At 38.8% G+C, this 24,662-nt stretch overlaps 1 protein-coding gene and 1 long non-coding RNA gene across 5 annotated transcripts in view; one reads left to right on the top strand and one right to left on the bottom strand.

Annotated features, from left to right (window-relative positions):
* LOC117408775 (uncharacterized) overlaps window positions 1-17,083 on the bottom strand; it is a 40,505-nt gene extending 23,422 nt beyond the window's left edge. For both annotated transcript variants that reach the window (XR_009307943.1, XR_009307942.1), the window contains exons 1-2: window positions 16,618-17,083; window positions 667-834 (exon numbers count right to left, since the gene is read on the bottom strand). This is a non-coding gene — a long non-coding RNA (uncharacterized LOC117408775). The remainder of the gene's footprint in view (window positions 1-666; window positions 835-16,617) is intronic.
* Window positions 17,084-18,473: 1,390 nt separating this feature from the next.
* Window positions 18,474-24,285, top strand: LOC117408914 (THAP domain-containing protein 1-like). Of its 3 annotated transcripts, none has more exons than XM_034014349.3 (3): window positions 18,474-18,712; window positions 19,533-19,728; window positions 22,589-24,285. In XM_034014349.3, the coding sequence occupies exons 1-3, from the start codon at window positions 18,642-18,644 to the stop codon at window positions 22,997-22,999; spliced, it is 678 nt and encodes a 225-aa protein (XP_033870240.1). In that variant the 5' UTR covers window positions 18,474-18,641; the 3' UTR covers window positions 23,000-24,285. The 3 variants fall into 3 exon arrangements, with proteins under 3 accessions (XP_033870240.1, XP_033870241.1, XP_058849986.1); XM_034014350.3 differs by lacking the exon at window positions 18,474-18,712 and adding an exon at window positions 18,763-18,935; XM_058994003.1 differs by lacking the exon at window positions 18,474-18,712 and adding an exon at window positions 19,294-19,359.
* The last annotated feature ends 377 nt before the right edge of the window (window positions 24,286-24,662 follow it).

Below are 24,662 nucleotides of genomic sequence, written 5' to 3'. Positions count from 1 at the left end.
AAATGGCATTTCACCAAAAATAGTGGATGGACAGGATCCACCCTTCCAAAAAAGTAAATGGACGCCATCGACCCACATCCACCCCAGTTTAACTCTGGTTCACACTTTATTTTAAGGGTGTATTTTTACGAACTGCTAAAAACTAGCTAAATGAAATGAAAAAAATATATATATTTTTAGCAAGTGGTGATACTAGATACTAATGTTATGTTGTCTTATAACAAATGTTTTGGCATGTCTTGTAATCCTGTCAGCAAATTGTAAGTAATCTTTTTTTATTATTTATGAATGTGAGTGAGTAGGGTTAGGAAGGAAGTAATAAATCAAACATAATTTAATAATCTGTGGGCTCCAACTTATTTAAATAAGGATTAAATAAAGATTGATATTCATAATACTGTTATACACTGTTGCTGGTTTGTTTCTATACATGAATATATATATATATACAAAATTAAACATGGAGGGCAGGATGCGCCCTATAGCCTGGACGTCGCCGGTTGGAGTCCAGGCTATTCCATTGATGACCGTGGACAGAAGCTCCCAGGGGGCGACGCACAATTGGCAGATCGCCGCCCAGGGGGGAGGGCTTAGTTCGGCCAATGTGTCCTCGGCTCACCGCGCACCAGCGACCCCTGTGGTCTGGCCGGGCGCCTGCGGGCTTACCTGTAAGCTGCCCAGAGCTGCGCTGTCCTTCGATGCTGTAGCTCTGAGGCAGCTGCATGGTGAGTCCGCAGTGTGTAAGGAAGCAGGCGGCTGACGGCACATGCTTCGGAGGACAGCGTATGTTCATCTTCGCCCCTCCTGAGTCAGCGCAGGGGTGGTAGCGGTGATCTGAGTGTAAAAATAATTGGACATTCTAAATTGGGCGACTACTAAATAAAAAAATAATAATTAAACATGGATCAATACATTGTTGCATATCTGAAACAATAAAAAAGTAAATATTAAGCATTTATAAAAATGACAAGATGCTTGCAAGTAAAAATGTTCATTCTACAGACTAGTGTATTATCTTCACAATTATTAGTCAAAACAATAGTTTCTTTAATGCACATTTATTGCGCAATGCCTTTTAAATCCCTTTTTCGGGTAACCAGGAAGTTTAAGATCAATTAGAAATCCACTGTTCTCTAAACAGGGAAGTGAGAATTACTTTTTGAAATCCATGTATTCATATTCTGACATATTCAGAACTCCCTTGTACTGAGCAAAGGTTAATTACTTGAACGTTTTAACATTGCATTTTATGACACAGTAAAACTAATCATGTTTTATATTGGTGTTGTCACACTTCAGTTCATGACAGTCTATATCATCTTCAATTTATACAACCAGAATGGCTAATTCATGAGCCTCAGATCCTGGTGGTAAAGCAATACTGTGCTTAGCTAGCAAGACAAATAAAAAACTACAAACAGACAATAAGTGAAAAAGTAAGGAAGGAAATTGCAATTTTTATCAATAAAACTTAAACAAATGCAATGCAATCATCCTCATCATGCCCCTTCCTGTACACCTACAGTTTATCCGTTTCCTCAGCAAGATCTGTGACAGTATTTAACATTTTGAAAAATAATTAGACAGCATCTGTCAATTATCTAAACATAGAAGCACAGTAAAATGTATTTGTATATTACTTAAACTATAAAAAGTCTATTTTGCCTATTTATTTTTTTATTGTATAGTGCAGAGGTAGCCAAACCACGGCTCATGAGCCACATGTGGCTCTTTTGCAGTTCAAGTGCGATGCTGGGTGACACACACTTTGCAGCTCTAATGAACTAAAGAAAGAATAATAAGCAAAAATGAAAAGAGAGAGAAAGTATCATTGGTGTATAATTGTGATTACAGCCTTGGTGCAATGTGGCATAAACTCCACAGGGAGCTGGGTGGTGTCTCAAGGAATGTTAATCTATTCAGCCATTAATATTTCACACAATTAGTGCAGAGAGGTAGGCAGGTGACTGTGATGGGAATACCAGTAGACAGACCAGATGGAGAACAGCGTGGGGTGCTCTGTAGATTTTAAAAAACAAATATGTTTCTATTAGATAAGAGCAATTTGCAAACATTTCTGAAGTGGGCGGTTTCACTTTTCTACTGCACACACAGCATATCTCTAACCCTGCAGTTAAAGAAATGATCATAAATACAGTAGGAGATAACGCCTTAGTTTTAGCTATCAGCTCCCATGCATCTTTGGTTCCAGCATTGTGTGCTGAGTTTTCTGAGTAGGCTGCTGGTGCATCCCAACTACAGTGCGAAAGCATCATGTGAATCATGTGGTCTCCATGGTGACCTCTTCTTATAAAGCAGGATTAAGCTACTGTCTCTTTTCTGTTTGGAGTTGAACCCATGGTTCTGTTGATGCGGGAGTTGTATATTATTTAACACCGCAAAGGGGGTCATAATACTATACATTATTTCATTTTGCAAGCGATTTGACCAGTCAGGATGCTTCATTTTCATGCTTTGAGCATAACACCACCCAACTAGTACTGTTATCAGCCAATAACAACCCGCTGACACCAACCTTGAAAAACATTTCTGCTATTATTTGTATTATTTTTTTGACAAATAATTGCTGGAAACAGGCACAAAAAATGCATTTTTAAGGTGAAAAAAAAATCTAAAGTATTTTTGTTTTGTGTTTTTTAATTCACAAACTAAACCTAGTATTGCATTTCAGGTTGGACCTGACCACATAAGAGTAAATATAAAACAAATAACAATGAAATCTTGGACAGTACTGAAGATTAATGGCATCATATAAAAGTGGGCTGACTTCAGTCAGATGTCAAACCACCAACTTACAACGTTAATACCAAAACCATCTAGGCTTCATTTAGGGAAGCCGGTTTTCTTATGGGGTGATTTAACTTTCTTTTTTTTTTTTAACTAGGTTTTGTACTTAGCATTTTTTTCCAGGGACAATTAATACATTTTTGCTGTCAGTATTTTTTAAAAGGGGTATTCTTATTTTCACAACATCGCTTGGAGCACAGCATGTACATCCTTACATCATCTTGAGGTTATTTGGCAGGGCGGCAGCTCACTTGCTGATGTTTGCGTTGGTGTAATGGAATGAGTTCTCCTTTTGTTGGCATCAGCTAGAGAAAACACATCTGAAAACTGTTATCAACTATGATTACATCAGCTAGTCTGGCTGAGGCCCCCGTGAGCTCACTCAGTCGCTGTCGCTTGTGGGGTTATCATTGTTGATGATTTAGCCCACACTGAGGCAAAGTGCAGCCAGTCACTTGAGAGTATAGGGTTTACATAGCGTTTATTATTTATAGGGGTGTAGCTGTGTTCTTGGTTTTCATAAGTTAATGGCAACTGTAAGGAAAACATGTAGTTATTCTTTCAGGTCTCCCTGTTTTGCTTAAAAAGAAAGAAAAAAAAAAGAAAAAAGTCTTGACATACCAGTCTTGTAATAAGCCTTCTTTAACTACGTTGCCTTCCTTGTATGTCCCTAGGGTCCATTGGAATATGGAACATAGAGTAGATTTGGGAATTAGCTGTGTAGTAATTACACTATGGAAAATGTACATGTGTTAGCCAATAAAGTTTTGTAAGCAAATGCAAAGGCAAAGGTACATTTTCTGAGAGGAATAAACCACCTGATATTGGAGTCGGTGGTGAAAGAAGCTCAGATAAGTCCAGCCATCTTGGGAACGGCACTCCAGGTTCACTTTTCTCACCTATCTCCCAATGTTGGCCATGTTTTTAGTGGCAGGTTCTAAGGGGATTGTTGGAGGCAGTGCTTGGGGAAATATAAAGGTTGAGTCGTGTAGGCAACACTGTCCTTCAGAAGATATACTTCCCATTAACATTTTCTATTGTTTTAAAAACTTCAACCATCAGGAGCTACACATTGCAGGCAGTTCATTCTTTAAGTCAGTGTAGTTTTTAAATATTGTGAAATTAAATATAGTCAAATTGAATGATGAACCACTTGCTTCATGAATCCTAGTATTTACATACATTAATATGTTCTAAATAAATTTAGTTTAGTATTAACTTTGTATTTATTAAAAATAAATAAAAATACAAAGTCGTTAGCCTTCAAAACCATTCAATACCAAAGGTATTTGTGAAATCTACTCCACAGAATACTGTAATGTACAGTATTGTGAAATACTGATTAAAACTGTTTCAAGTACAAAAACTTGCTTTGGGGCATTTTAGCTAACCAAATTGCCTACACCAGTACAAGAACTTGCCTAGAGCACTGCTGGCAAATTAAGCTTAAAAAAAGCTAGAAATACATAAACATTGATGTTACAGCACTTGTGTTTATGAGTTGCAAATGCCTGGAAAATGGCTAGGGGCACTTCTCTGGGGGCAGGGTGGATGTCAGAGGAAGGAAATCTCTTATGGAATTGGGTGTGCTCTATCTACGATTAATGTTAATTTCCATAAAAGCTATTGTGCCGTCCACAAACGTTAGGAAATTAACCATTTTCATGCTGAATACAGCAGACCTCTGCAATTTCAAATATCATGTTAATTGCATTTTTACATTTCCCTTATTATTTTATGGTGTCTGCAGTTAGTATGGCAGTGGTTCTCCAATATTGAGTGTTTATAATTTTTCTCTAAATCTGTCTTTACCTGGCTTTGAGCTTAATTTGAGTTTGTCTGGAGTATCCTATGTGCCAGGACTGAACAACAATCTGCATACCTGGAAATGTGATTTTTCAACTGTGCCCACCCAAGATATATAATATATATACCCATTCAAAAAAAGTGATAATTCCTCTAGAGGAAAATATACTTGAACTTTGACCCATTCGACTCCTCGAGACCATCACTTTCAATTAAAATACATAATGTCTCGTTTTCAATAACTCGACAACACCCACAGTACAGAAATGTTAAATAATGATCAACAAAATGAGAATACGTTTAAAAAAATGATGTAAAGCTAATACATTCGTATCTCAGAGAAACTGGAGAGGAACAGGAAATTAAAACAAGGTAAAGGCAATCATCCAAATAAAGCTGAAGCACTAATGGATAACAACATAGAACATCTGTACAGCACTGAAACACTATGTTTAAAAAAAACCCCAACTGTACTGCTGAACCCCGTCTACTTTAATATTAGCATCACAAGGGTATCCATGTATTATAAAAAAAATAATAGATGGATCTCTTTAGTGAGTTACAGGAAAACTATTCCATCTTGGGTTTCTGTGACAGTCTATATATATAATGTTCTTTGCAAAAAAACTTATTTTCCTGTAACTCACTGAAGCCAATCTATTATTTTCATATATATATATATATATATATATATATATATATATATATATATATATATATATATATACAGGTAGTGGACAAAAAATGGAAACACCTAGGTAAATGAGGGATGAGGGACACCAAGTATATTGAAAGCAAGGGCTTCCACACAGGTGTGGCTCATGTGTTAATTAAGCAAATAACATCCCAGCATGCTTAGGGTCATGTATAAAAATGCTGGACAGGCCTGGTTGCCTATAAATATGGCTAGCATGGCTGCAAGAGGAGACCTCAGTGACTTTGAAAGAGGGGTGATTGTTGGGGTGCATTTGGCAGGAGCTTCAGTGACCAAGACAGCTCAACTTGCTGATGTTTCATGAGCAACAGTGTCTAAGGTGATGTCGGCATGGAACTCCGAGGGAAAGACATCATCAGCAAAGGGCAACAGCGGGCGGAAGCGCATACTGCAGGATTGTGATATCCCTGCATTAATTCGAAGTGCAAGGCAAAACAGGCGAGCAACTGTAGATCAATTGATTGCTAATTTCAACCTGGGGTGCAAGCAGCCAATTTCATCAAAAACGGTCCACCGAGAACTCCACAGAGCGGGATACCATAGTGGCCCAACGCCCTATTAAGTGAGTTTACATCGGTGTTTCCATTTTTTTGTCCACTACCTGTATATATATATATATATATATATATATATATATATATATATATATATATATATAATGTTCTTTGCAAAAAAACTTGTTATTGCATCAGTTAGGGTTGATATTAAAATGTCAAAAGTAGGGCAATGCAATGTTAAGGTTTTTAACCCTAACTCTGCATTCCCTCCCACCCCCTTACAAGCAGTGGAAGGGGCAAGGCAACACAAGCAACCACAGACAGCCATCATCGGTTAAGACAAACTAGGTGTATGATCTCTAAGTGCTCCCTAGAGACCTACTGGTAGGCTACCAAGGTTGTCGGGGAAGACTCACTGCATACAGATGGATATTTACAGAATGCATGTGTGTGCTATCTGCCAACATAGTCCTAAAACACTGGCGAATACAGAACATACTGGTATTACAGCACAACGTATACAGCCCAACTGTGACGTGAGGCCATCCCTCCCATTAAACTGTATTCTGTTGCTCATCCAGTATGACACTGAAAAACTTTGAAACTGACATGACACAGCACATTCCACTCGTCCATTTAAACACAGTTTCATAACAGTGTACCTCGTACACTTCCATTTTTGCAGGTGACAATATAATTGTGTCATACATCTGTCGCATGGGTGTCCTGTTCTTAAAGTGCTCCCATCCCCCCTATCCATGTTACTATGAATGCTAATGCTGGCCCATCACCCCTTCCTCCCTTGCAATTGAACACCTGCAATTCCATACAACAGAAAGTTATGCTAGGACATAGATTCATATTACAGCACTACTGGTAGCCCTTCTGTCATGCACCTGTGTCTCACGATTTACCATACATATACACTTCCCCTCATGTTGCCCTGCATGCAGTTCTCCACCCCCCACCCAACAAACTGACGCACATCAAACATGTGGATGCCACACTAGACATTGATCATGGCAGTGGAATTCATAGAGGTACAGTGTGATGTTGGTGCCACTATTATGCATTTGTGTCCTACTAGACCTGCATAAGCAGTGCCCAGATATACACGACCCCCTCCCCCCCCCCCCCCCCTTTTTGAGAATATATTTATAGCTAGAAATCGTGTATATTCTATTAAAGAGCACAACAAGTAATACTGTCTATATTTGTAAACTTGATTAAACACTGACTCAGGTTTATATATAATACACATGATTCGTTTTTCTTCACCTATTCAAACAAAGTGTTTTGCGATCTTAGCCCCACCCATAATACAAAAAATACAATACAAAATAACACAAAATAAACTAAATACACACAGGGGTGAGGTGTACCCCTTCACCCCCTCCCCCCCCCCCCCCCTTGTGCGCAGCACACATGTCCTCAAAGGCCACCTCCCCCGTTAAAAACCCAGCAGTCTTGGTCATAGTCCTGGGCCAGGAACAGAGGCATCCATGGGCCCACGGGTGGCAATGCTGTCAGCAGAAATGCTGACAATGCACAGGCTGGCTCCTCCAGTGGCCCCGCTTGCAGCAGAAATGCTGACAGTTGAAATAATGTCAGCTGAAATGCTGACAGCTGAAATAATGTCAGCTGAAATGCTGACAGCTGAAATGATGTCAGCTGAAATGCTGACAGCGAGGCGAGGTCCTCCTCCAGTGGCCCCGCTTGCAGCTGAAATGATGTCAGCTGAAATGCTGACAGCTGAAATGATGTCAGCTGAAATGATGTCAGCTGAAATAATGTCAGCTGAAATGCTGACAGCTGAAATGATGTCAGCTGAAATGCTGACAGCGAGGCGAGGTCCTCCTCCAGTGGCCCCGCTTGCAGCTGAAATGATGTCAGCTGAAATGCTGACAGCTGAAATGATGTCAGCTGAAATGATGTCAGCTGAAATGATGTCAGCTGAAATGCTGACAGCTGAAATGATGTCAGCTGAAATGATGTCAGCTGAAATGCTGACAGCTGAAATGATGTCAGCTGAAATGCTGACACCGAGGCGAGGACCTCCTCCAGTGGCCCCGCTTGCAGCGAAAAGGCTGACAGCGGAGTGGCACACTCCAGCAGCGGAAATGCTGCTAATGGCACCACTGGCAGCAGCAAGGCTGGATCCTCCAGCTCTATAGAGCAGTGGTAGTGCTGCTAGTGGCAACGCTGTGCACTCCGGACGTGGCATTGGCACTGGCAGCGACCATGCTACTCTCAGTGTGGGACACGCCGACAGTGGCGGCGGCACTGCGTACTCCGGCAAGGGTGGTGGCGCTGGCAATGGTACTGCTGCCCTCAGCGCGGGACACTCCGGCAGTGGCAGCAGCACTGCGTACTCCAGCAGTGCAACTATTGTGGGTGGAGGTGGTCTCCTCACCTCTCCTCCCTTCTCTGTAGCCGGTGGCTCCACGAGCGATGGCGAGCTGGTCTTTCCGGGCGACGCCGAGCTGGCCTCCCCGGGTGATGGCGAGCTGGCCGGTAATTTGGGGGGGGACATTAACAGCCCATGCTGTTGTTTTTTTTTCAGTCTTTGTTTTCTTCTATTTCATTTAGCTGTTGCTCATCTACTGTTATGTGTCTACTCTTGACAGTTGCTGATGCACTTATTTATTTATTTATTTTCAGGTGGACTGCTGTCTTCACTCAGAAAGTTGGTGTTGTACCAGTTATCTGGAATTTCATCCCCAAATATATTAAAATAAATAGGTGGAATGTCACTCATTTTTTGCAGTGGTTTTGTAACTAATAACAAATAAAATGGCAGTTTGTCATGGAATTTAGAATGTAGTGGTGCATAGTGATTTATTCAGTGTGAAGTGGCTCATTAGTATGCAAGCCATGGTAATAGCTTGAAATAGCTTTATAACTACGACCTGGTAATGCAGTAACTCCAGGAATAGTGACAAAAAAAAAAAAAATGTGGTCATGCTTAATCCTAATTGTTTTACTTTTTTAATGATTTTTTGTATTACTGTTTTTATGGTTGCTTTAACAGTTTTTGTCCTGTTAGAATGATTTCTCTCTTTTTGCCATGTATTTTATAATGTTATTTCCTGCTGCCTTCTCTTGCCAGGACCCCATTGAAATGAGATGTAAATCTCAAGGGTTAAATAAATAAACAAATAAGATGTCTTTGATGAAGGCATTTCACAAAACATTCATCAAGTTAACTCATGGTAATAACACACATAGCTGAGGCATTCAATAATAAACTCAATCCTTCTACCTAGCTGTGCAGCTACTAATACTGAGAGGTTATGTTACAATATCAAATTTTAAAAAGCTTTACGTACCGTTCAGCTGCGCAATCAGAATTTACTTTTCATATTTCAGTGGTTTGCTTGTAGCAGTGACATCACAATAACGTCTTCAAGCTTTGAAAGCAGAGCTCCCCACAACAAAATCAATGTTTAATCCATAAAACAAAAATTAATTAATTAAATCTATCAGCATAAGTAAATGGTTAATTATGTTTGATATAAACAGACGTGATGGTTCTTTGTGGGTAACTAAAAAATAATCAATTTGTGCGTAAAGACAAACTGTAAACAACCAGTGTGTCTTCCCTCACTCATTGTTTTGTTTTAGTTACTCATTTAGAGCCATTCCTCTCTTTGTTACAAAAAGTCCCATATAAAGCAGGAAATGCACTGCATTTAGAACACGGTTAGGTAGAAAACTATCAGAATGCCACAGTCTGCATCGCAGTCTGCCTCGGTATCAACACCTTCTGTTTCAAGTTAAAGTCTATGTTAATTGATCAGTGTGACAGATATCTGGATACTAATGAAGTGTTTGTAGTGTATGTCTGTGTGTGACGGATATTATAATATTAGGAGTGTACATTGATTTGATTCCTACCATACAGGTTTTTGCATAAATCACATCAATGGTACCTTCTACACCCACCTTTTTCAAAATTTCTATTGAGCCAAGCCTTAGGCTACATTCCTGTTTGCCAAGATTCACACCCAGGAAATACAGTTTTAAGGTGGGTGTCTGAAACATTTTTTTTTTTTTTTTTTTTTAAATAAGACAAGCCGGTTGTGTTGTTAAACTACAACACTTATCCTGTTTCCTGCCATTCTTTAGACATACAGATATGGGCATTTTTAATTCGCATCTGGTGGGAAAACATGTATTTTATTCTGATTCAGTTGCTTTTAAGATTATCATTCCCGTCAGGTAATATTGCTGTAGAAAACCATAACACTTTAATTATATAAATAAAGAAAACATTTTTCATACAAAGAGCTATATCTCTGCAGTTCAATGTGACAGTGCTTTATGGGTTGTGTCGTGTGGCAGGGCTGAGGCCCTGCACATTTAAATAGAATGATTTTTGTATTTTGTTTCTTTTTATTTCGATAAATAAAGTTTATTGAAAAATAAGTTTGTGCTGAATATGGTGGGGGCGGGGGTTAGAGTTGGCTATACAAGACAGGTGTGTAAGGTGGCCAGGCGTTAACTGATTCATTGATTTCACTATGTAACACAATTTTTGTTCCTGGGTAGTAAGTGTTATTTCCTAATTGCTTATGCCTCAAAAGTATAGAAAATGGCTATTATTCCCCACAAACTTTGCTTTTGTGACCAGGACAGTGATATTTTGAAATTTACCTATTTCCATTGAGAAAACGGGCGAATTTGTGTCTTTTCATTCACATAAAGTGAATCCAAATTAACATGTATTTATACTAAAGTAATACAAAAATGACTACAAAAGATTTAGAAGTGAGTAGTTTTTCGAGATTTACGATTATACTGTAAATCACTTTCACGAATCAGCCCCCAAATGTAGTCTCCCATCATGTTCTCGTTATACTGTCCTTGGTAGCAGCGTTCAGTCCAGTATATCCTGGTGGAAGCGCTCGCCTTGCTCCACCGAGTACGCTCCCATGTTCTCCTTGAATTTATCAAGATGAGCATCAAGGATATGGACTTTGAGGGACATCCTACAGCCCATTGTGCCGTAGTTCTTCACCAGAGTCTCAACCAGCTCCACATAGTTTTCGGCCTTGTGATTGCCCACTGCGACAAAGCTGTTCCAAGCCGCTTTCTCCTTACTAGTGAGCTTCTTGGGGAATTCATTGGACTCCAGGATCTTCTTTATCTGTGGTCCGATGAAGACACCGGCTTTGACCTTTGCCTCAGACAGCTTAGGGAAGAAGTCTTGAAGGTACTTGAAGGCTGCCGATTCCTTATCTAGAGCTCTGACAAATTGTTTCATAAGGCCCAATTTGATGTGCAGTGGTGGCATCAGCACCTTCTGGGGGTCCACCAGTGGCTCCCACTTGACGTTGTTCCACCCCACAGAGAACTCGGTCCGCTGTGGCCAGTCCCGCCTGTGGTAGTGCGCCTTGGTGTCCCTGCTGTCCCAAAGGCAAAGACAGCAGGGAAACTTGGTAAAACCTCCTTGGAGACCCTTCAGGAATGCCACCATTTTGAAGTCTCCTATGACCTCCATGCCGTACTCATCATACTTCAAGGCGTCCAGCAAGGTCTTGATGCTGCCGTAATCCTCTTTGAGGTGCACCGAGTGAGCCAGGGGAAGAGACGGGTACTTGTTACCATTATGGAGCAGCTATTTATATTACTGGAAAGTTCTAGAACGTTCTAGAAGTTACTCCAAGTTTACTCAGCACTGAATCTATCTGGAATGTTCTGGAAAATAGGTAAATTAAAAAATATCACTGTCCTGGTCACAAAAGCAAAGTTTGTGGGAAATAATAGCCATTTTCTATACTTTTGAGGCATAAGCAATTAGGAAATAACACTTACTACCCAAGAACCAAAAAAAAAAACATTTTGTTACACGGTGTTTTCAATGAACTCTCGCCACCTGCTATAAAACAGGAGCTGAGACACAAGTTCTTTGTTCTCAGCAAGGTGGAGGTAAATTGGCTGGGAATCCTCACTGCATGTAGCAACTAGTGTGAGCAACCAAAGCCTAGAGATCCACCCAGTGTTTTTGAGTGTGTGTTGAGAGGATAGGCTTCTGGGGCGGGGCCTCCCTGTCTAGCGAGAGTAGCACATGGCCAAACTACTGTCGGACACCTTTTGTTTGTTCGCTGTGTTTTTGTACAATATTTTTGTTTTGCCTTTTTAGTATTATTTCCTTTGTTTACACCTGTGTGTTGGTCCTTCCGCACAAGAAATACCTTACTGGTGGCCACCCGCAACTGCAACTGCCTTACTTGTAAATAGCGTTGTTAATAAATCCGCGTTCCTGCGTGAAGTGGCAAAAACAACCTCCAGTCTCCCTCTCCCGTCTGTCAGCGGATACTCACAACCCCTTTCTACAGGGTGACTCATAAAAAAGTAAAATTGCAATGTAAGGAGACCAATTTTCTTTAAAAAAAATGGTCTAAGGCTATCAATTGATATCCAAAGGCAGCTCATACGTATGTAATACATTCAATACACTAATTGGTTTTATAAATTCATAACTTTTGAGCTTAATTACTACCCCACGCTAACTTCTCAGTTATAAACGTTCCTCTGCATATGAGTTCCTACTCAGGCTGAAACTAAAACCATAATTTGATTATATTTATTTAATTTTCCAAACTTATGTGTGGGCTTAAACTAAATGGTTGGTAGTTGTAGGAAAATTGTATAATCGTCACAAAATATCCAAGAGACGGAAAAACTTATTCAAGTGGGTGGAACCTCCTGTTTCTATGACAATATCCCATGACACTGGGCGTTGAAGAGTTCTTCAGTCATAGCTTTGATACAGGGCTAAGTCCTAATCACAAGTGAAAACCAGAAACAAACCAAACAGCTTTCACATACACAAGCATTTTATTGAATTGTTAATCCTACAGAATACCCTACAAGTTATCGGTTGGTGCTCCTGTAGTATAGTCCTCATACTGTATTTTTGTTCCAAACTGTTTTTGTTGTTGTTTTTAATTTTGCCAGTGGTAAGGCTTATTTCAATTTGGTATTTATACATTACCATTAACCTAATGTAATTGTAGTGTAAACCAAATGGCACAGTTGTCATTGGTGGTTATTGTTTATTACCCATGAACAAAAATAGAAAGAGGCTTGTGGTTGGAAAGTGTTAAGAGGAACACAAGCTTTATGTATGTTTTTCTGTGCCTCATATAATGCACACTGGACCTTGTTTTCAACAAGGAAACTCTATTTCAGTATGTTGGTCCTACTAGAGGGTGGTCCTAATGGTGAGCTGTTCTTCATATAAAACTAGTCAGAAGGTTAATGCAACAGTGAAGGCTGTAATATAATAATAATAATAATAATAATAATAATAATAATAATAATAATAATAGCGCCATTCACACCAAAGTGTCCCAAGGTGCTGCACAATCAAAATGTCCAAGATAAAAGTTCATTTTTAAACTTTGTAAATTTAAATACAAACAAGATAAAAGCAGAATTTTCCAAATACATTGATAAACAGTGTAAGCATAAAAACAAGAGAAAAACTATTCTCAGTTCATATTTCAAAACCTAGGAAGCCTAAGAAGGGAAGACAGCTGAAAAGAGTTTTGAGAGAATTTTTAAACTGAGAAACTAAAGTAGAATTTCTAATGCAACTGGACAGAGAGTTCCAGAAGGAAGGGGCAATGCAACTAAAGCTGTGCCCATCAAGAGTGATATGCTTAGGTGAAATGCATTTAAGAAGTCCAGAACTGGAAGAGCTAAGCTGTCTCCCAGGGATCTATGAGCTAAGAAGATCTATGATGTAAGAAGGACCCTGACCATGTAGGGCCTTGTATGTCAACAGCAGAATCTTGAAAGTGACATGGGAACAGACAGGTACCCAATGCAAACACGCAAGAGCAGGAGTCATGTGTTCAGTCCGTCTAGTGTCTGTCAAGATTCTATCTGCTGCATTTTGTACCAACGGTAAACGGTTGATAGAGCAAGCAGGAAGACCAGCAAAAAGGGCACTGCAAAAATCTAAGTGAGAAGTGACAAAGGCATAAACAAGGATCTCAGCATCCTTGGGAGACAGAATAGGACAAATTTTAGAATTTTTCTTTAGGTGGAAAAACCCTGCCTTCACCACTGTAGAGATGCGTGTGTGAAATCTAATATTGACAGGGATTATACTGGATTTCAATCATTTTTTAAGGTAAAAACAACCTATGGCAAAAATCAGTAAAAACTGAAAATGAAGGGGAGGCTGGGTATGTAATTTTAAAATATAAATGCATGTTACATATTGTAATGCAGTAGTGGATTCAGAAATCTGCAGCAATCATCTTGAACAGCCGACATCATCACAGCATCTGCACTGTGTCCTGTGAAAGACGGCAGCCATGACTAAATTCTGTTTAACAGATTTCTATGAAAATGAATATGAACCAAGTTTTAACCTAAATGTGTATTACAAAACCTCATGGAGCAACTCAGCCAATCAGGTTCAGAGCAGAGAGGTCATTATCCAATGGTAGAAGCTAACAAGACTTTTCAAACAGCCTAAGCAATCCAGTCCAAAACATTTATCAGGGAAATGCAACACTGCTTACATTGGCCATTGAAATAAACAGTTAGTATGGTACTTAGACCTGATCTGACTCTTACACGTCTATACAGCTCTTTTAAATAAGAGCATCATTTATAATAACATTACAGATTGTATGATCAAATAACACGAATGATACTGTTTTTACTCCAATACCAATACATTATGCACCAGAGTATATAACACGAACAAAACTGAACATCACTGAAAATGATTACAAATACGGTATTGTTCATATAGAAGGAAATGTACTGAAAGCATTTAGCTGTTTTTATATATTTATATTGCTTGTGCTTTAAAGTAATTAAATGCCTTGTATTTATATATTGGCCGTAATGGTAGCTGTTGTAAAATGTTGTGCTGCTCTATTATAAATGTGACTGCATAATATCAGTAGTGGATGAAAAATGTCCGTTCTAATGGAAACATTAGCCTGTGGTAATATCATGACCCTATCTGCTTCGCTCTGTGTTTATTTTTTAAATTGATTCTTTCAGTGAGAAAGACAACGTGCATATCAAATGTTTTCTTTTTAAGAGCTAGGTGCCACAGTTGATTGATCCACTAGCTGTTCACTTATGAATTTGGTGGTCTCAATTCAACATTGGACATTTTTCCACATCACAAAACCACCTCACAACTCTCCACAATTGGCATCATACAAACATTGATAAAAAACTAAAACTGTTTAGTACTTTCTAAATAAGGCTAATGAGACCGTATTCATCCAAGTCAAGCTTGAGGTTTATTCCTCAAAACATACTACTTTTTTCATACTCATATTTTATTGTTTTCACAAAATGACATCAATAAATTATCAAGGTGTAATAATAAACCTATTCAAATAAACTGTTGTTACAATTTTCAGACTTTACTAGATTATATATATATATTTTTTTAAATGAATTGTATTTTTCAGTGAGAGTTACATTTTAAATAGAAGTGTTCTTTCTTTAACTGAGAGCACCACCTGGTGGCTTAATAAAATAATGTACATTTACTGAGGTCAAAGCAGCCCTGGATAAATATGTATTCGTTCCATAGTGTAGTTCATATGTTGAGACAACTCTGGTTCACACACCTGTGATCTTCTCAACTTGAAAAACAAATTTCAAATCCTGTGCATGTCAGATATTCTTGAATGACTTTAAATACGACAACATTGCTGAAATTAACAAATGATATATACTGGGCTGTAGAGAAAAAGAAAATAACTAATGCAATCTTTATTGACTTCTCAAAGGCCTTTGATTTAGTTAATCATAGAATACTTTTTAATAAGTTAAGAAATCTTGGAGTTACGATTCTACACTGTTGTGGTTTAAATCGTATTTATCAGAACGTTTCCAAGCTGTTGTCTTTGACAGAAAGAAATCTAATTTTATGCCTGTATCTTTAGGTGTTCCTCAACGGTCAATTCTTGGACCGCTTTTGTTTTCTGTTTTTATTAATGAAATACCTACTGTCTGCAGGGAAAGTTCTGTCTAGAGAGAGAGAGAATTGTCCAAGAAATGCCCAAGTAAAAATGTTGGCTTGTGTTCCTGAGGTTGAGTTTAATGCATCAAAATGCTGCAATATTATCAATCCCATTTTAAATACATTCAGACAGTAAGCTAGAGACATTTTAACTAGAATGACTGGATCAAATGGTGAAGGAAAGGTTTAAGAAAAGACACAAGATTAATATCATTACCAGACCATATTAACTACCTTAACTTTTATCTGACAAACCCTCTTTTTTACTTTTTATTTTCTATGTAACTAACTATTTATCTGTTTTACCTATCAAAAGATACATCATTAACATAGTGTTAATTGATGGGATGTTTGCCATGATTCTAGGGGCATGACCCCTTTTCACTCATCCAATCCTCGGATACCCTCTAATCCCATCATCCTATGGGCGAGATTCTGGCTCACTGTTGTAACAAATATCAATATCTAATTAATGTCACCACTTAATCAATCTTTAGCTGAGCTGTTGCCTTGTTTGTTGAATGGGTACATTTACATTAGGTTTGTGTGTAGTTGGAAAACAGAAGTGAAAGAGAAATGTTAACGCACACAGAAAAAAAGATAAATATATGTACTGAATAAATATATGATATACTGTATATGTACTATTTTAGTATTTTATTTAAACAAACACATATTGCTTGTAATGAGTACTGAGGCCAAATTAATGTTACTATTTTTCTTCCATACAAGTATAAAGGTAGGATATTCTACCGTTTGAATGTATAAATATTTACCTTCTCACACTGCAAGATGAACAGTCACTCAGATGTGGGTCAAGTGGCATATGAGTCTCTAGCAATCAAATGATCCTTTCCAAATGAAAAAATAGAACATGATTCAGAATTGGAACCTGTGCCCTTTAGGCCAATGAGATCATACCACCGTCAGTATCCCCAATAGACAAAGCACTGCTCCAGTCTAGATGGTTAGTAGGCACTTGGCTTGTTGTTTATGTTCATGATATACTGCGTGATATTTCTCCATTGTGTTTCCTGTTTAAAGCAGCCACTGTATTTCCTGTTCATACAACAAAATAGAGCAATTTAGGTAAACAAAAAGTTACAGGTTCAGAAACTGTCGCTATTTTTAAACAAAACACAGGTATTTAATTCTAGGTTTTTGCATCAAAACATAATTAACACCTGCAGGCCCTAGTGTTTAGAAATTCAACTTTGTTTGTGATAAAATCCAAGCTGAAAAAAGGTCCACATTTATTTATTTATTTATTTATTTATTATAAATTTAGTCATTGCCAATTTTTTTTTATATTTTTTTAACACACAATATAAAGTCAGTTGGCTACCTTTGAACTGCTTTGGAAAACACATTCCTCAGTGACTTGAAGTACCTTTTATGTTGCCTCCCTGTGAAGATTAAATTGTATCTTGGCAACGGAAACCTTCTCCAAGACGATGGTTCCCATATTAGGTACTTCAAGGTTTGATGCCTCAATGTGCCATCATTTATTGTTCAGCGACACCTTGTATATTTCCTTTTGAATAATTGTAAATATTTTATGTACTTAAAAATGATATAAAGCTTACATGTCGAGCACTGCCCCGCTATGTAGATCTCATATATGCAGTTTTGAAAATGCATATGTTACAGTGGATATGTATTCTTTTTTTTTAACCATACTAGGCTCTTAGTTTCCATGCCTTGCTTTCAGGAACTGTTACAGTTTCATTTCCTATGTCTATTTTGGAGCAAAGCTGAAAAGCATGTCAGCCATTATAGGAAGCAGCTTTTTGGGGAATTACAGTTGTTGATGGGGTTTGGATAATGTTACTGTCCAGGTGAAATAATCTAGGATGTGAAAGCATACCTGAAAGTAAGATATGCAAAAAGATATGTCTGGTACTGGTATCAGATGTATTTCTTTTTTTAAAAGCATGTTTCTTTATGACCTGTACCTGTGAGATCTACAAACATGACAGAAGTGCACAACAGATAAGATTAATAGAATTAGGTTATTTCATTAGCTATAGCAGTTTCTTAAAAATTATATAAGTAATGAACAGCTGAACTAAGCAATGACACGGTCAGCAGTGAAAATTGTATCATTAAGGTAATAAAGGGTGAATTCTAAATTGAATTCTAAAGCACATTATCCACTGCTTTCATAATTAATAATTATCTATTTTGGGGTCATTAAATAGTCACAGTGTTACTAATAACATCCGGCTCTACTGAGTCTCCTTACCTTGCCAGCATAGCAGATAAACAAAAAATTAATAAATTAAACTAAGGCACCATCGTTAAATATACCGATACAAATCTTACAGAACACATTTCCTGTTGCTGACATTGCTATGCATATAATAGTTACACATACTGTAATTTCTAACTATGAATGCTTAAAATGTATCTTTTAACAAGACTTGCCAAATGTCTAATATTTTCTACTATAATAATCCAAGTAACAACTACTGTAATTTTAAACATGCCCTTTACAAATTGGTTTTTCATGTGGCTTTTTTTTTTTTTTTTTTTTTTTTGCGTTACCACGTTTTTGTCGATCCATATGCGTCACAATGTAAGAAACCACTCGGTTCTAAAAGGAAAACTCTCGGGACTAGATAGACCAATCAGAAACGCACCTGAGAATCATGTGACAACGAGTGAAGCCATTGCAGCCATTTTGGAAACTGGAGAGGGAGCTCCTCTCACGAATATTATAAATAAATAAATAAATAAATAACCAGCTTAGTTCTATTTCAAATTGTTCATTTGTTGATATTTTGATTCTCGTGCAACGATGGTCCAGTCGTGCTCCGCATACGGATGTAAAAACAGATATCACAAAGACAAAAACATTTCTTTTCACAAGTAAGTCGAATGTTGTCCCACACGCTCTCACTGTCGTATGTATTTGCTCTGGGCGATACACTGAGTAGTTAAACAAAAAAACAAAAACAAAAAAAAAACAGTTAGGATTGTCCGTGACATGCAATGAATTCACTGGCGGAGTAACAATTGCTAAAAAACAGTAAAGGAAGTTTCAGTTGCTGGGCAAAATGCTGCAAACCGTCACAAAGGATCGGCCAGCAGAGTAAATTAATGCATTATTTGATTTGATAATTGTTAATGTATGTTGCTCCGACTGAAACTTTAGTGCATGTTTTTTTTCCCTTGCAATTATTATTATTATTATTAGCATTATTTTACGAAGTTGCATGTAGAGATCATGCATTACATTCTAAAAAATGGACTGGATAGTGGAACGATGATAAATACGTATTTTTGGGACTAGTACGAAAGTTAAACCAAACGCGTATAGGCACCGATGCTAGCTGGTTTTCTGAGCGGTACTCAGGGGGCGGGGTGGTAGTGTTTGCATGCAAAAGAGGCCACAGCAGCATCTTGCCAGATTGGCATCTTTTAATTTTGTAACGAATGGGATGTACAGAGTGGTACATGTTATGTTTCTGTACATACAACATAAGTTGTAACCTTATGTTAAAAATATAGTACCGGTACATGACTTAAATATTTACTTATTAATTCCGTGTGTTCACTTTGAAATTATTTCACCTTTCATGAATGTTATTGCTAAAACATCGCGTTTGTACAGTTGGTACCACAAATGCTACCTGTCCAGGCTTTGTCTGTTATTTACTATTTATTTATTTATTTTTGAATCCTCCAGGTTTCCTCTTGCACGCCCCGACGTTTGTGAAAAATGGGTTTCAGCAATGAGAAGAAATAACTTCAAGCCCACGAAGTACAGCAATATCTGTTCACAGCATTTCACAAAAGACTGCTTCAAACGAGAGTGCAACAACAGAGTACTGAAAGAAAATGCAGTGCCCTCAGTCTTCTATTTTAGCACAGCAAGTGAGAAGGTAAGGCCATTGATAGTCTGGATGTGCCATCTCAAGAAGGGTATCTTAAAGCTTCAACATTTATCTTCAAAATGAAGTAGATTTCAGAGTGGCACAAGTAGGCATTCATAGGCTATGCCATGAAATATACACCCTCCCCCCCCCCAATAAATAGTTGCCACTTTGTTGACTACAATATCACATTCTACGGGTTAAATCATATCAAAATCCTGACTGTGCCACCGCAAGTAGGGTATCATTTTAATTCTTGGCCATGTATCTTCAAAATAACCACCAATTTTATCAAGCAGTTCCCTGTTTCATGTACAGTACCAAATTTCTCTTTAAGGGAACCAGGGTTATGATTGTAACCTAACGCTCCCTTTCAAGTACGAAGTGTGACCATTACCGAATGGGATATATCTCTTATAACACGAATTACCTGAGCACTTGTATCAAAGATGATACTTTTATGTGTCAGGTGTCATCTTCACCCCCAGGAGATATCAATGACTGTCGTACAAGGATCAGCGCCATTTTTCTTTCAGCCTGCCTGAGAAAGGGGTGAGCTCTGACTTTTCAGTCAAAACTACAGAGGTAAGTATATATTTGATTTTTTCTCTCTCATTTCAATTCTCAAATAATTTCTCTTTAATATTAAGTGTATATCTTAGCCTAGGTTCTGATTAAGTCCCAACCTGGCCTTGTGTGCTGTGCGAAGCAGGCGGCTCTCCCCACCCCTTCCCCCAGGACTCAGTCCTTTTCTGCAGCTAAGTTCAACACACTCTCACTTGCTGCTCGGCTCCTTGAGAGTCAATATTATTTCTTGCTAGTGCCTTTTCATAGCGATTAGGCTGACTCCCTGTACTAGGTTTGCCTCTGTACACAGACGGTATCTGTTTTTTTCCATCCAGCTTTTCGTGCCACAGAGACACTGCCAGTGTTGGGGCTTTTTAGCTACACTGTGCTGTTGATTTGGCAGGAACCTTTTCTACTGGAATTTATTCTGAGTGTCTTTTGCTGTTGCTGTGTCTGCTTTAGCGGCACTGCCAACGAAGTCTACTAGATTTCTCGAGTTAGCAGGCGATCTGCAGCCCTTGTCTGCTCAGCAGTGCTTGCTTGCAGTTGCCAGTGGCTCTTTCAGGACTTCACCTGCACGGCACTTCTCGTGGTACCATAACCAGTACCAGTCAGTACCAGAGCTGGTATCAGTGACTCTGCTCGGTACCAGAGCCAGTACCAGTGACTTGGTTCGGTATCAGAGTCGTTACCAACCACCTTGCTCGGCACGAGGCCGGTACCAGTGACTCGGTTTGTTATTGGGGTCGGTACCAGTGACCCACTTGGTACCAAGGTAGGTACCAGGGCCGGTACCAGTGACTTGGTCACAACAGTTCTCGGCACTCTAGTTTTTTGGGTGCATATATGGCACGGCTGAACTTTTCATTTCAACCTTGCACCATGCCTGGGTTTCACCCTTGTGCTGCTTGCAGAGGAACATTCCGGCAAAAGATAAGCACAACAGGTGCACCCACTGCCTGGGAAGGGAGCATGCAGAGGGAACAATTAAAGATTGCTGCTGTTGTGTGTCTTGTGCTCACTTCTCTAAGAAGCAGGCTGGCCCGCTCTTCTAGGGACCGCTCTGCCTCTCTGACACTGGCGCAGCATCCAGACTCGCCCCATTCTTCCCCTGCAGTGCGGTCAACAGAGTCCCCCCATCCTTTTACACCGGGAGCTAGGAAGCGACACTATGGGTAGGAGCAGGACTAAGAGCCTTCAATCCTCTAGATCCTCCTCTCCGTCCTCTGGCTCGGAGTGTTCTCCCTTTCCTCCACCCAGGAAGAAGGACAGACGCTGCTATAGCAGGCATTCTGATAATACTGACCAGGCCTCCCTGGTGCAGATGGCAAATCTAGCCTTGCTGCAAAGGGACGTCTGATGTCCTAATAAACAATGCCGAGTCATGGAAGTGATGCTGAAAAAGGCCTATGCAGTGTCAACGTTTGCACGCGCCTTGTTAGGCTAATGCGCCAAACCGTTTTCAGGATGCACAATGCAAAGCCACTGCAAATACCAGCGCCCTGCTCCCAAGCAGCAGCCACAAGCCCCTGTGAACCAGCAGCCCTAGGATTTTGCTGCCACAGGCCCAGGGCCCATTCTATCAGGCCCACCTGGATTATTGGCGATCAATGCCCCTCGGACACCTGAGTGCTTACCACCAAGGCCGGCTACTCTCTGGTTTCGTTTCGGCCCTCATCTCTTTCAGGACATGATCATAACAATGGTCATGAACCTTCAAGACCCTCAGGAGGTATCGGCCCTTTGCATAATATCTTTGATACAGTCATTTATAAATTCTGTTTTATGAACCAATGGTCATTTTTGCCACCAAATACATTTCAAGCAGTTTTTGTTTGTATATTCAAATACCGTATTACTTTGAATTACCGCTGCCCTTGAATAAAATGTATTTAAAAGAATACAATTACACACTGGAGCATACCAGTATTTTACTGTAAAGTTTATGGAACCCAAACAAACAAAGAATACCATAGGTACACAGCACAATGTACTAATACTGGTGTAGGAGTAAATACAGCAGCACTAAAATAAATCTATATATTTAGGAATTAGCCAGAAAGGTAATACATTTTAGTTGTAATGCAGGAACTGTATGATTATTTCTCTCGTTATTGTTTCCCTCACTATAGTACCTCTAATTACCGCAGCCCTTGAATAAGAGCTGCAGCTGAATTTAAAATAAACGCTGCAGCGTTAATTCAAATAATGCAGTATTTGTCCCAGAATAAATGTACAGCCATGGTAAGGGATCCTTATCGTAGTACTACCAGTGACATTTTTTGACTTTTTTCTTTTCTAGGAAAAAGCACAAGAACCTCAGGAACCGCCCTCACCAGAACCACCCTCTGTCCCGGAGCAGCAGCAGCAGGAGCAGCCCCACCCCCAGCTCCAGCCCCAGCATATGGTTCAGGTGGTGATGCACCCACTGCTCTCCAGCCAGTCTATCTCCTGCGATCACAACTACACTGTGGAGGACACAGTGCAGCAGAAGAAGAGGATCCAGCAGCTAGAGGAGCAGGTAGAAAAGCTGCGCAAAAAGCTCAAGACCGTGCAGCAGAAATGCAGGCGCCAGGAGAGGCAGCTGGAGAAAATTAAGGCCATCCGTGACTTTCAAAAGGACAAAGATGCAGTGTCTGGAGAGAGCTACGTGATCCTCCCAACTGAGTTGTATGAAGTCCTCAAAGGCATAGAATCCATGGAAAGCTTGTAAAAATGTTCATTATTTACACAGCCAAGAGGCATATATCATCTGCAATGTCTTTCATTAATCCAGGATTTTAAATGGATTTACAACCAACTAAGTGTACCTTGCTTCACATATAGTAAAAGCCTGCCATCATTTGTTTAACCCTGGTTGTTTACACTTATTGCCAGATTAAAACTTACGTGTTTTAGATTTACACAAAAAAAGAGGGAATGCAGATGGATGGTGTTAGCTTTTCCTTCAGCACTGCTTGATCTAAACAGTTAGAGAATACATCATTTTTTTGGTGGTCATGATTGTTTTGATAATTTTCTAATGTGACACTGCTCCCAACATAATACAGTTATCCACAGTGATTTTCTAGTTTTTTGTGTTGTGAATAACACGTTTCCTTGTGTTTGGGAAAACTTGTATCCATACAATAGTGGTGGTTGCCAGGTGGCTTTTACTGTAACCTCGTACATGTAGAATTGGATGTTCATGACACAACAAGTTCCCTCTGCAACTTGCTACAATACCTCCCAAAACTGTTTAGGCCTGTACTTGGAATAGAATAGTTACACAAATGACACATCATTAATTATATTGATGCTGAACATACACAGACATGTTGTGGTCCATTTTAAAGCTCTAAACAGGTGGTTCTGAAATTGAAAAAGTGAAAGACATCTTATCTGAATGAACCTAGTGTTCGAGTAGGATTACTTATGATCCTATGATAAAATATGCAAATGTATACAGAGCATTGCAAAAGTAAGTTACAATATGCGTGTGTGTGTCCTTGATGATATGCTAGTTAAATCTGGATGAATTGATAACCTGTTGAAACACATACTTGTTATACTTTTTCTGTGATACTGTATTTTAAAGTTTTTGTTATAAAGTCAATTCCTAAATATTATTTACAGCTTTATTACTTTGATGTGATAGTGGTTTTTTTTTTCTTCTTTTTTTTAATCTAAAAAAAACCCACAGCATTTTCATTATTTTCAATAGGAGCAGATATGTTCATTAAAGCTTTATTATTAAACTAAAGACAAAAAATCATGTGATCTTAAGAAAGGGACATGCTTGTTAGCAAGTCAGATTTTGTTGTAAATGTAAATGCATATTATTGAAAACAGATCGAGAGAAAAGGCCAACATGATGAAGCCTCTTTGTTTTCTTTGCACTATTGTTTGTTTATTAAAACATTTAAATAAGACAGGATAACATTATGTATTTAATGAATGTATCTGAAGCTTAATATTAAATGCATGTTGGTGGCCTCCCTTCAACGTTGTTTAAATGTTTTTCAGTTGCCAGTGTGTGTTTTAATCCACATCTGAACTGTTAGTGCCAGGTGATTGGGAATTCAGTGATCATGGAAGGTAAGAGACAAGACAGGCATCACGCTTTGTTAAAACTGAGGTAGCAAGAAAGCTGAGTTACGATTGGGAATGAGTGTATTCAGAGAATATTCACAAACTCATGAGTCACACTCATTTAGGTAGAATGTTTGTGATGACCCTATTCCTAACTCCATGGTGACAAATACCAAACAGTGATCTCGCTGTGTCTTTTTGCTGTCAGTGAAATGACATCATGACAATGCAGTGACATTATTTTATTAAAGGGAATAATATCTGAGAGGTTATTTCTCATATTTAAAAAAATGTACATCCAAGCA

This window comes from Acipenser ruthenus, chromosome 2 (assembly GCF_902713425.1).
Source record: "Acipenser ruthenus chromosome 2, fAciRut3.2 maternal haplotype, whole genome shotgun sequence".
NCBI classification, from domain to species: domain Eukaryota; kingdom Metazoa; phylum Chordata; class Actinopteri; order Acipenseriformes; family Acipenseridae; genus Acipenser; species Acipenser ruthenus.
This window is presented reverse-complemented; position numbering and strand designations above follow the sequence as displayed.

Bases quoted from the DNA above. Each gene is read 5' to 3' on its own strand.
- LOC117408914 (XM_034014349.3), top strand. From the start codon at position 18,642: ATGGTCCAGTCGTGCTCCGCATACGGATGTAAAAACAGATATCACAAA. The intron at 18,713-19,532 runs GTAAGTCGAATG...TGAATCCTCCAG, and splicing joins AAAAACATTTCTTTTCACAA to GTTTCCTCTTGCACGCCCCG. The intron at 19,729-22,588 runs GTAAGGCCATTG...TTTCTTTTCTAG, and splicing joins TTAGCACAGCAAGTGAGAAG to GAAAAAGCACAAGAACCTCA.